The sequence below is a fragment of the Convolutriloba macropyga genome, chromosome 6, assembly GCF_964194025.1.
Source record: "Convolutriloba macropyga chromosome 6, txConMacr16.3, whole genome shotgun sequence".
Lineage (NCBI taxonomy): Eukaryota > Metazoa > Xenacoelomorpha > Acoela > Convolutidae > Convolutriloba > Convolutriloba macropyga.
The window spans coordinates 53710530-53723291 of record NC_134473.1 but is presented as its reverse complement, the minus strand read 5'-3'; the positions used below and the strand labels follow the sequence as shown (position 1 = coordinate 53723291).

Below are 12762 nucleotides of genomic sequence, written 5' to 3'. Positions count from 1 at the left end.
AGATATTTAAGGTAGACTTTATCATTAAATTTGAATCCTATCTATCAATAAAGATATCTGTCGCCCTTGCGATCATTGTTTTTTATCAAAAATTTAGCTATACCTTTCCTCGTCTTGTATTTATAACGGAAAGTAGCCTGTGTACGACGCATGCTATCAAACCTCAGGAAGCTAAATGGAACAAATGTAGCCTTAAACCCGGATATTACAGTGCCAAAGCATCTCAAAGCAGATGTGGCCAATCTAAAAGAGCTGAAAATACCTCCATGTTAATTCGACAGAATACATGAGAATCCTGAAAAGACAATCACAAAGAAGACACTCACTCCCAGCCATATCAACTTTGTCACCAAACAGAATAGAAGGATTCTACACAGAAGATGATGAGAACCAGGGCTCTTGAGACCCTATGAAAAGTGCAATTTTGATTTCCTGGACGTCTGAAATTTTTCCATAAAGTTTACCTGTAAGTCTTGTTTTCACCATTAAGATATTAACACTGTTTCTTTAAACCTTTCATTTTATTTAACCCTGCAACTTATATATGATTATTCACGTTTAGTGCCTTTCATCCATTTCCCTGTCTTATTTTAAATGGCTTTTTCGGTGCTAATTCCAACATCTTCTTTATGCGTTAACCTGCACTAAGTTTTAGCTGTCTCATTTCCAGTAAAAGCCTTTAACAGCTCTTCAACCTCTGCTCATATTTCCCCTGATCCTGTTCTTAAACCTATGCTTAATCTTGTCTTAACGTTATTTCCCGCCTTTAAATCTTTTGACAGTCTTTAGTCTTAATGCTTTTGCTAAATCTTTTTTTAAAAAAAAACAATTTGGGTGGCTTCAACAGAAACGCGTGTGTTGACTGATACACTGCAGAATATGTATACTCTAGAGACAATAATGTGAAACCCAGTTCACTCTCAAAATTTTCATGGAAAATCTGCATTACATCTGGTAGGGTCACGCCTCTAATTCGTGCCTCATAGTTACATGAAGCTTTCCCTGAATAAAGCTCTAAATATCGTTAATTAATTGGTTTAATTTGGTTTGTAACTGAATATTTTTCAAGGCAATATTTATTCTGTATTTCCATCTAGAACTTGAACTGTTATTTGTTTGTTTATTGAAAATAACCGCTGACTAACAGATTACTGATAAACATATTTTGTACTGAACAGTCTTATTATTTACCTTCTAAGTTCGATGAAGATGATTTCGTATTATTGTTAAGTACTGTAAAGAGAAGTCGTGTATTTTATAATGTAGTTATGCGGATAAATTTGGTTTCGGAAATGTATATATAACTAAACATTATCAATAACCTACAAAAGCCTGCATTTGCCCAACTTGAACAGCAAAAAAAATTACGAATCACCAGCACAACTTCTGGTACTTAACTGCACAATTAACCACCACCGGAACATCGAAGAACCAGCCTGATAATCAGTTGAGAGTCAGTTTTGATTTTATGAATTCTAGCAAATTTTCTGATTCTTTCTTTAATTATTCTCTATTAAATTGCATTACTAAATTGAAAGATAGAACTGTAGAACTTTGTTCAATTTCTAAGTCAGAAATAGACAGTGCGAAAGTTTAGTTATAACAGTGAAACGCTATTTAAATACAAGGCTAATTAGTGGATAAAAGACGCATTCGTACCGCTCAAATAAAGGCTATTACTGGCTAAATGTATTTCAATTATATCCGCTAATGTTCCACTATGAAACAACCATTGTGAGTCCATGTAGATTGACGATTAATCTTGTTAAATACTCCAAATACTAACGTTTACTGCACCCAAAGACCATCTTTATGCATAATACTCCTCAATTCCCTCAGCTTCCGAGAATTTGGAAGACTTTTTTTATAATCTTAGAATAATTATTGCAATGTTGACGAAAATTATTGTTCAACAACTTGACTTATATTGAAGGAAGTTACCTGGCTGTCGCCGCACGCTTGCAAATGTTTCAATTGTGCTTTCATCGAGTGGTGTTATACTAGAGAAAAAGTTGCAACATACGGATGCGTTGTAATTTAAAGCTCAATTATTACAAACTCTGCCTATTATTGGTTGTTATCTGAGTGTTATCGGTTTATTTTTTCCTTTAGGGATCAAACTTTCAACCATGATAAAGTTGTATAATAGATGTGTTATTTAGTCGTTGATAATTAATGACATTTTTAGATATCCAGAGGGTTTCGTAGAGGTTAATTGGCAGTTTGACTTCTATAACTACGCTGGAATCCACAGGCCAGTGAAGTTGTACACAACTAGTGGTGCTCACGTGGATGACATCACTATCAAATCGTATCCGGAGTCGGATGACAAACAAGATGCACAAGATACATGTAAGTGTACAAATCATATATGGGTGTCTGGGTGTCTGCTCAAATTTTCTTAGTTTTTTTACTTCTATTCTTTCAATCTCTCTTCACTGTGTTAAAGAATTTTATGACCGATGGTTTCCCTTGTCGAGGCCTCAACTCTATGAGAGGACTTATAGCGTCAAGGGGAGTAAATGTCAACTTTAATCACAAGGTCGAGGACCCTAGCTAAATTTCAGACTAACTCTTTTCTTGGGGTCGAGTTATTTCCTTTTATAGGATAAGTGAAAGATTAGACCAGTTCTTTTGAAAGACGGAAATAGGTCGAGGCAAATTCTTTTCATCAATTTACAAAAGTAGACTCAATTTACAAAAATCTCTTCATGGAAGCGCTTCATGAAGTGGGCCACAAAACCTCTATAGTTGGTCAAATGACAGCAGCAGATATAATCATTTCACTTCTTCCATTTGTTTAAACTTTTCACATTAATTTTAATTTTGCCTCATGCAAAGACTAATGGCTGAATTTATGTTCTCAATAATGAAATATGTTATGTTCACAATAAAATCAAAGTCATTATTTTTTTTTGTCGAGCCAAGTTCGAGGACAGACTGTTTAGATCAAAGTTGACGACAATGCTTTTAGTTCCAGCCGAAACTGAGGACCAATAATAAAGCTGAGCCAAATTTATATGTCAAATATAGTTTGATCAAAGACTGCATAATACTGTTCGAGACAATTTTCGTGTAGCTAATATCGGTTGAGGACGGTTTTCCTAAGTCGAGGCCTCTACTGGGTTTTCTTCTGCTTTTTTTTGTTTTTAAGCCAGTTTAGTCCTTTGGTCCAGTCAGGCTAGAATAACAGTTTCCCCCTTTTTTATGGCTGGATGTTCTGCCGCCAGGATTAAGCTTTTCACAGTAATTTCACGTCCATGCTGGTTTAATAAATGATGTCTGTTCTTATTTATGCACTCATCGAGGTTGAGATTCCAAGCCATATATTAATTTTTGTTATGTTTGAGACGTATTCTATCTGTGCTCCCTTCGTAAAAAATTTGACAAAGAGTGCGAAAATGAGTTGGGCTGGACCTTTATATGCAAAAGCAAATTACCAAACGTCCTTGTTCAACACTCTGTATCTCTGGAAGTATTATGAATGCATGCATCATTTTGTGTAAAATGTAAAACCTGTGCCTTGACAATTAAGCTGCAGATGAGAATCGGTGAGGGATATTGTTTGATACCTTAACTGCCTGGGGTATCTGTTAATGATTTGAACCCTGTTTTCAGAAGAAGTATTTAACCAAAAAAGGCTCTCCAAAATTGATTTTTTGAATTACTTATCACTATTTTATCACTTTTTCTGAAAGTTTTGAAAAGCATTGCTGAATAAATTATGCTTTTATACCTAACCTTTAAACTGACAAAATTGTGAGCAAAAGCAGAGATCAAACATTTGGTAAAACATATCTCATCAAAGTAATTGGAGGAGTAATTTTTGGACTTTTCAGAATATTCCATTCAAAATTGTCACCTTTTTAATGGGCCAATAAACTGCCCATTAAAAAGGTAACAAATTTGAATGAAATATTCTGAAAAGTCCAAAAATTACTCCTAAACAGACCAACTATTTTCAATACTCTCGTTACCCCCCGCTGGCAGCGTTTTAGAGTAAATTCATGTGGTAAAGTTTTAGATGTCACCATATTACCACCATGAACCATCCACAACAATTTTAACATTAATTTTGTGTGATTAATTAGGATATTTTCTGGACGCATTGCCCCAATTTCCATTCTTACATTGTTTGGGGGGTTAATTCTACACCGGCCTTTCTATCATGTTTTTCGATCTCACTGTTATAGCGATACAGAACAACCAAATGTCGCAGAAAGACTTGTATATTAAATAACAGCGCACTGTAAAATTCTATGCTACAAGGCAAGCAGCTAAGCTATCAAAGCATTAGTTCTGCGCAATTAAGTGAAAGTACCAAATCCGACAAACAAACTGACTGAGGAGAATTTTATGTATTTTTTCTTTTTCGCGGAAATCAGTGCAGATCTCAAGGGGGTACTATTTTCACTAGCACCATATCGTGTGGGCTGTTGAGCTTTCTCTGATTAGACTATCATGCATTCGAATCGCGTTCTGATCAGACTATCATGCATTAGAATCGTCCTCTGATCAGGCTATCTTGCGCTGAAAATGTCCTCTGATCAGAATATCATGCGTTCAAAACGTCTGTTGATCACACTATCGTGCATTCGAAACCTCAATTGATCAGACTATCGTGCGCGTGAGACGTCATTTGATCAGACTATCTTGCATTCGAAAAGTTGCTTGATTAGACTATATTGAATTGGAAATGTCCTCTGATCAGATTATCGTACGCTCGAAACCTCAATTAATCAGGCAACTGTGGGTTCGAAATGTCATCTAATCAGACTGTCGTGCATTCGAAGCCTCAATTGATCAGACTATCGTGCGTTTGAGACGTCATTTGATCACACTATTGTGAATTCGAAAACTCAATAGCTCAGATTATTGTGCGTTCGAAGCCTCAATTGGTCAGACTACTTTGCGTTCGAAGTTTCATCTAATGAGTCTATTGTGCGTTCTAAACGTGCTTTGATCAGACTATCTTGCGTTTGAATCGTCCTCTGATCAGACTATTTTGCGCTGAAAATGTCCTCTGATCAGAATATCATGCGTTCAAAACGTCTGTTGATCACACTATCGTGCATTCGAAACCTCAATTGATCAGACTATCGTGCGCGTGAGACGTCATTTGATCAGACTATCTTGCATTCGAAAAGTTGCTTGATTAGACTATATTGAATTGGAAATGTCCTCTGATCAGATTATCGTACGCTCGAAACCTCAATTAATCAGGCAACTGTGGGTTCGAAATGTCATCTAATCAGACTGTCGTGCATTCGAAGCCTCAATTGATCAGACTATCGTGCGTTTGAGACGTCGTTTGATCACACTATTGTGAATTCGAAAACTCAATAGCTCAGATTATTGTGCGTTCGAAGCCTCAATTGGTCAGACTACTTTGCGTTCGAAGTTTCATCTAATCAGTCTATTGTGCATTCTAAACGTGCTTTGATCAGACTATCTTGCGTTCGAAATGTCCTCTGATCAGACTATCGTGCGTCCGAAACGCGCTTTGATAAGACTATCTAGCATTCGAATTTTTTTAGATTATCGTGCGTTCGAGAACTCAATTAAACAGACTACTGTACGTTCGAAATGTCCTTTTTATAAGACTTTCGTGCATTCGAAACCTCAATTGACCAGACTATCTTGCGTTCGAGATGGCCTCTGATCAGTCTATTGTGCGTTCGAAACCTCAATTGATCAGACAACCGTGCTTTCGAAACGTCCTCTGATCAGGCTATCGTGCATTCAAAACCGCCTCGGATCAGAGTAGTGTGCTCTCGAAGACACCTTTGATCAGACCATCCAGACCATCCAACCAAAGTTACCTCAGAACAGATTAGTTCTAGTTCCTGGTCGAAACTTCCATGCGCTCGAAGAATTTTCCAGAGCTTGTATTTCGTGCGCTCGAAGATGGTCTGATCAGAAATCACGTCAATTGGGGCACATCGACGTGTTAAACTTGGGACCTTGAAAGACAAACTGTGTCACGGCAAAGATTTTAGTTGCCGAATTTGGATAAGCTTAATAAAAAACCATATTAGGGGGTTGGAAAAGATGAATGGAATCGTTGATTTGGCATATGCACCTAAATAATGGTAACAACAGTTTCTTCAAAAATGTTCATGAAATAGTGATGGAAGTTTGGCGACTGGAAGCTACAAAAACTACAACACACTTGTAGGCAATTTTTCTGCATCTTTTTTTTCATATGGAATCAAGATAAATGTGCCGGTAATATACCTGAACCGTATAGATAAAAAAATTTGAGCAAAAAATTGAGCAGGTAATTTTAAACTGTTAACTGTGGATTAGTAAATTATATCTATACATTACTTTGTGTGCCTCACTTGTGTTTTTGCCTGTAGGGTACTGCTCTCTAGAGGTGCAAATATCAGCACCGGATAGTGTGCCTTACCGTGTGGAGGCAAAGTTGCTTGATGACAAGGGCAATCTAGTGTCTGGGGAAATCAGACGTCAGTACGACCAACAACAGCTTTATGAGTCTGATGTGTCTTCCGGAACCTATCAAAAAGACGCAACAGTAATGTTTAACAGTTTCATTGTCCATTTTAATCAGTTCTAGTTTCAATAACAACAGTTGATCTGTTTTTATTACTGTGATGCGCTTTAGTTTTCACTTGTGTTCCGTGGTCAACCTGGGTATCTCTGGTGGTCTTACACTCATACTTCAGACTACGGCAGAATGCATGTATGGAAGGTACGTACGCTCATGGCTCATTTTCTACCAAATTGAAAGCAAGCAGATAAACGAATAGCTCGAAAAAGTGAAGATTGCTGGAGTTTACTCAAAGAGTCATTGCAGCTATTTCTAAAGCTTCTTGTGATCAGGAGTATCTAGATGCTAATGTCGCTATATATTCAATATTTCAGCTTCCCATTCTTGTTCACCGAGTTTTGCGTTATTGTATCTTTGTTAAAAGTTGGACTGGATCTTTAATAAGATCACTGAATAATTGAAAATACATAACTTGAAAAATGAGATATGAATAATAAGAACTTAGCTTCTATTCAGTTAATTTATGCATGAGTTGGTGCCGTTGGAAATGATAGCGTTCAATGCGATGCATTCCATAGATTGTTATTTTGATACTGCTAGGCACAAGAATAGCTATTTTGTACATTTTATGAAACCCAAATCAATTGAATATATTTTTATGGTATCAGTACTATTCTTTAAAAACGTTCAAGTCGCTTTCACCTTTACAACTTTTATCTGAAAGTTTGGACTCTTGTTCTTTCAGTCCGATGACCAGGTTGCTTGCTTCTCGCAACTTTCGGTACTAGCAAAAAAAAGGCTTGCTGTTCCCATAACCAGTTGAGCAAAATAATTGAAAACAAAGAGGCTCGTTAATGTGCATTTGCATATAATGTTCCCACCCCTCTGAACCCCTAAATTTGCTTAATTATCTAGCAAATAACCTGGACTTGAGTATCAGAGCATTTCAGCGCTGAACAAGCAAATTTCAATAGTAAAAACAATTCAGTTTTGAAAAATTGCATCGCCAGAAAATTTTAAGTATCATTCTGTGCAGTGTTTCTTCATTATGATTGTTTTAATGTCATAGAGTTTGCTCAAGCTAAATTATTTTTTTATAGTCTGAAAATTACTCATGCGCCGAAGTTAAATCTGAGGAGCATCATGTCATACTTTTATTGCTTACAACTGGTAATTTCTATAGTTGTAGTATTATTGAACTAGGTTGTGGGTAATTACCAGAAAACCCATTTAGCTTACTGATGACGACTTGCTACGCAAATTAAATGTTACAAATACCCACGCGGAAGTTCGAATCGCGTATAAAGCAAACTTTTTTGGCTGGAGTTGGGCTTAACATATTATTTTTCATGCAGTATATTTCATTCTAAAATCAAGACAAGCCAGTGTAAGTTGCGACATGAACAGAGTACTGGGCATACAGAAAAACAGAATGTCTTTAGACTAATTCAGCGCTGATTTGCTCTGCCACCAATCTCCGGGATATCATCAACGCTCATTTTTGTGTTAATATATATAAATATATATATATATATATATATATATATATATATATATATATTTATATATATTAACACAAAAATGAGCGTTGATGTTATCCCGGAGATTGGTGGCAGAGCAAATCAGCGCTGAATTAGTCTATAGACATTCTGTTGACATTTTGGGACATAAAAATCTATAATTATAAATCCGTGCCAAATTGTTAGATTTCTTGAGTACAATGTTGAAAGAAGTTTAAAATTGGTTAATTTTTCCAGAAAGTATTTTACCGGTCAATTTTATATGAGCACCTATTGAGTCTGAAATAAAACGCTGGATTGTCAAAAAATATTAACACTGCCTTTTTCTTGGACTGGCCCAATGTTGATTAAAAACTGGTTTTAAAAAGGAATTAAAAAAGTTATATTGGTACGGAAAACTTTTTGCTTCTTTTATATTGAATTCACCGCTATTTTTTATTCAGAAATAGGTTGGTACATCTGTTTTGTTTTGTCTGAAGTAACGTTTTATATAAATGAACGAAATGGTTTTGTAATGATTTTTACAGCAAAAAGTCCATTTCAAAAAAGGTTTTTTCAGTCCTATCAATATAATCGAGATACGCCACGTTTCTGGGTCGTTCAATGATTGTTGTTGTCTCTCGTTTTCCCTTAATCTTGTAAATGCTGGAAAATGCAAAGGTAGATATTTAAGTTGATAATAAAAAGTAGTTATAAGGGGAAATTAGTTTTTTATATTCTATTGAACCAATAGTTTTCAATTATTTAGCAAACAAATGAACAGCGCAGAGATGATCAGCATTTACATTTTATTTGAAATGAAGAAATGTGCCCTGAGGCATGAGACTATCGATGAATTTCATTGCTTTGTTGAATTTTTCCCTCATCTTCCCGGCATAAACGATATTCGAGCAATCCTTTGAGTAACTAGCCTATGCTGCAAGGGATTTAGTGTATAGTTCTATTTCGTTTGATTTTGATATGCAGGAATTGATCAAAAATAGATTAGAGAAATTTAATGAAATTGAGCGTTTTGCTCAACATTTCCTAATTTTGTTTAAAGGAAAACCCAGTTTTTTAAAACCCACATATCTCAACAAAAGCAAAAATCAAAAACCCTATTTTGTAAACATTCTGCTCTGTAAGGGGTTTCCAGTGATGTCTGTCACTCATGTCTTTCTCCAATGAATATTTAGGGGGGGGGGGGGGGTCAAAAACTACAGATTAAAAAAGAGCCAGGCAAACATATAATTCCTTCCCGCATTACATGACGTTGAAATAAAAATATTACAACTACAATTTCAGGTAGAAATCTTGAGCGCGGACAGTGGGAAAGTACTGGACGTGTATGAGCAGAAGTTTGGGTTCCGTCACGTGACCTGGAGCAACACTTCTCTCTTCATCAATGGCAAGAAGACATACCTCACTGGCATCAACAAACACGAGGACGCTGATGTCAGTATACTTTTATTCAATCCCCCATAATCCCCTGGTGAACAAACATTTATTCATAATCGTATAAGAAAAAAACTAATGCGCTTTTTGCTTTCTGCGATAAGGGTCTGCGATCCCTGATAAGAGGTTTCACTAGTCATTACAACTAATTAATAGCATGTATATAGACATGATCATGTCGATTATAGATGGCTATGTTTAATCAGGGGGGGGGGGGGGTTGTAGATCGAAAAGTTCTGGTTTATTTTAAATCTTAACTTTAAAGATTTAAATGAAAAACTCCGTTAACTGATGATTACGTTCTCAATGTATATTAAGTTTTCCATCCCGTGCAAAATGTTCATCAGCGTAGTTCAGAACTTGTTTTAATTTTGAGACCTTCGATTTAGAAGAAATCTTTTCTTTTTTATGAATCAACTATTATTTTTAGATACGAGGCAAAGGTCTGGACTACGCACTGATTGGTCGCGACTTTCAAAATCAAAAGTGGCTGAACTCCAATGCTTTCCGCACCAGTCATTACCCCTACGCAGAAGAGTACCTGGAAATGGCAGACTCCCAGGGCATCATGGTCATCGGGGAATGCCCAGGAGTCGGCATAGAGTAAGCAGCTCCAAATGCACACCTTTGTAATTGTGGAAATGAAAACTTTGAATTCATTTGGAGGACCAACTGTATTTCTTTCAAGAAACAAATGTTTGGACAAAATTAAGATCTTTTGAGAGAAACCCTGCAACCAATTTATGCCATGCCAATTTTCCTAAAACCTTATATAGTGGAGAGTATTTTTTAAACAATCAGTTGATGTAATATTTCCCAATAGTTTGCTGAAGCTTGTTAAAAAAATTATTTTTAGAGGAAATGCTAATTCTGCAGAAACATATAGCTCCCTTCCAAATGAATGCAAAAGTTTTGAACTCCTGGATAAATAGGGCACTGAATAAAAGAAATGGCTCGTGAACGTTCACAGCTGATGCAGTGAATGAAATCTGCGTCAGTTATTTTTAAGAACAAACATGTTAGAGCGTCTCATTGCTTTTCTCAAACACGTGGTATCTTCCTCACGCTTTTCAATTAAGGGTTGTCAAGCTTAAGAAGACGAGTAAAGGAATAAAAGTGTTTTTGTGGAATTGATGTTCAGCTAAACGTTTTTTACTGTATTTTTATTAGCCATCGTCAGCCTCTCACCGGCTATTATTTAGGCGTTCTTTCCATTTTTACAATTCAATAAAATCGATTGTATTGGGGTGCTGTCTTTTTTAAAACTCGATGAGGAGTTAGTGGTCTATTTTTTTTTAAATCGGTGGCTTCTTTATTCACAAGATGCAAAGCCAAATGCGACACATGAAAACAAGTGTTTAGGTCAATTTGTTGAAAAACGTCAAAAGCAGAGCAGAAAGAGTGTTTTGGATCATGCTGTATTCTAAGAGAGAGGGAGAAAAGTAAGTGCGAAAAGAGTTTCGCTAAGCGAGCGATGTTTTATGATAACGAGCGGCTTTTTCAGAGCGGTTTTTGCCAAAAGTGTTTATCTTATCAAATTTGGGCTCATAAGTTTCTAAAAGAAGTTTGGAAGCTTCTTTTACTATCCGAAGCAAATATTAGGTTTTAAGTTAATATTTTGAGCGAATTTTGTCGCTTTGCCCTGTTGAAGGCTTTCTTGAGCACTTTTTACGGTCTTCTTCAATTTTTTTTAATAGCAATTGGGGTCTTTTTATGCTTCAGGTTAGTTTTTAATGTATTTGTTGATTTTTTTGGTTTGATTGATTTTGATTTGGAGTCGTGTTTTTTAAGGAATATGGAGTAAATTTTTTTTCAATTTTCGGCTCATTTTTGAACTTTTTAAGATTTTTTGTCTTATTTGTCTGATTTTGAGCCTTTTCCTATAGTTTTTTCTATTGTTCATTTTTTGACAGGTAATTAAAGGGTATTGTTACTAAGAATGGACAATTCGATATAAATTAGTGTCATAGTGTCGTATATGTAGCATTATAGTATTTTTTATGATAAAAATTTGTATTTTTTCAGTTTTTTGTTGTTTGCTTTTTAATTGTTTGTTAGGATGTCTCTGACAGGCGTTGGGTAGGTCACTTATTGAGTTGAGAAAATTTTTAATGGGTTGTTTCATAGTAATTAATCGGAAGCAGCATTTAGCATTCGGTAGGAAATTTTGTTAAATACAATTCATTTTTCCTCTTTTTTTCTCGGTTTCATCTGTGTGTACCGTTCATGCTTTTTTTAATTGGTATTCATTAATTCAATGAAAAAAAAATTTTGCACCTGTTTTTGCCAGTAGTATTTTGTGGTCCCAATTTTTTTACCAATTTTATTCAGATCTATTTATCAAATTTTAATAGCTTTTGTTTTTCTCATGTTTCTACTCAAACATTTTATGATTAGTAATTGGCTGGGGGTATATGTTAATATCTTCTTGGAGTTGGTTTCAAAGTCTTTTTGCAATGCTTTTTAAAATATTTTTACATATTTTCATGATAGAAGTCAAATTTAAGTGACAATTTTAGTCACGCAGAAACAGGAAGTAGAGCAAAAAAGCAAGTGGTTTTGCGGTATGATTTTTTCACTGTATGGCAAATGGGTTTTAAAACGACCCGTATGACTTGAGCAATTTCTAGATAACAAGTGGATACAGTTTTGTAGATATGAAGCTTTTTTGGTCAGAAATGTGACAAAAAAATGGCAAAAACTGTTTTTCTTAATTTTTTTTGCAGTTTTTCATTTTTTTTCCGTTTCTTAGACAAGTGTCTTAGCTTATTATTACTTGCCTTTTGTTTTGCGAGCATCTGGATAAGATACTCTATTGGTGGAACGGATTTTGTTTTGGATTTTTGTGCTTTTGTAATAATAAAAAATTTGATAAATTGTTCCAGTTTTTTAGTCCAAGTTGTTTGTAAGAGCTTTTTTCATGATTTGGCTTTGAGTATTTTTTTTTTAATTCTCATAAGTGGGTTTAGCATGATTTTCTTAAATAATAGTTGTTTTGATGAAGTAAATTTGGCAGATATATTTATTTCGGGATCTCAATTGATGACAAAACTTGATCAGATTTTTTATCATATTTTAACAGATTTGATTTTCTTGTTTTTACTTTTTTTGTTTTATGGTTTTGTTTCAAGATAATCATAAGTTAGTGGAGGCACGTTTTGTGTGATGAGTATTTAGATGGCACTTAAGTGGATTTCCACTTCGAGTCGTTTCCGGAATTCTTCCGGCTATGTTTTTTTAAGATCTGTTCACACATTTTCATTTTTGAAGTCAAATTGGAGTAGTGATTTTGGT

At 35.2% G+C, this 12762-nt stretch overlaps 2 protein-coding genes across 2 annotated transcripts in view; both read left to right on the top strand.

Annotated features, from left to right (window-relative positions):
• Positions 1–12762, top strand: part of LOC142341766 (uncharacterized) — a 553339-nt gene that overhangs the window by 416347 nt on the left and 124230 nt on the right. The gene's annotated exons all lie outside the window — the stretch shown is intronic.
• The window catches only part of LOC142341760 (beta-glucuronidase-like), a 66441-nt gene that overhangs the window by 17353 nt on the left and 36326 nt on the right, over positions 1–12762 (top strand). Inside the window, exons 4-8 of the mRNA XM_075392963.1 lie at positions 2189–2352; positions 6363–6538; positions 6629–6715; positions 9319–9468; positions 9899–10071. Of these exons, the coding sequence (XP_075249078.1) occupies positions 2189–2352; positions 6363–6538; positions 6629–6715; positions 9319–9468; positions 9899–10071 (750 nt within the window). The remainder of the gene's footprint in view (positions 1–2188; positions 2353–6362; positions 6539–6628; positions 6716–9318; positions 9469–9898; positions 10072–12762) is intronic.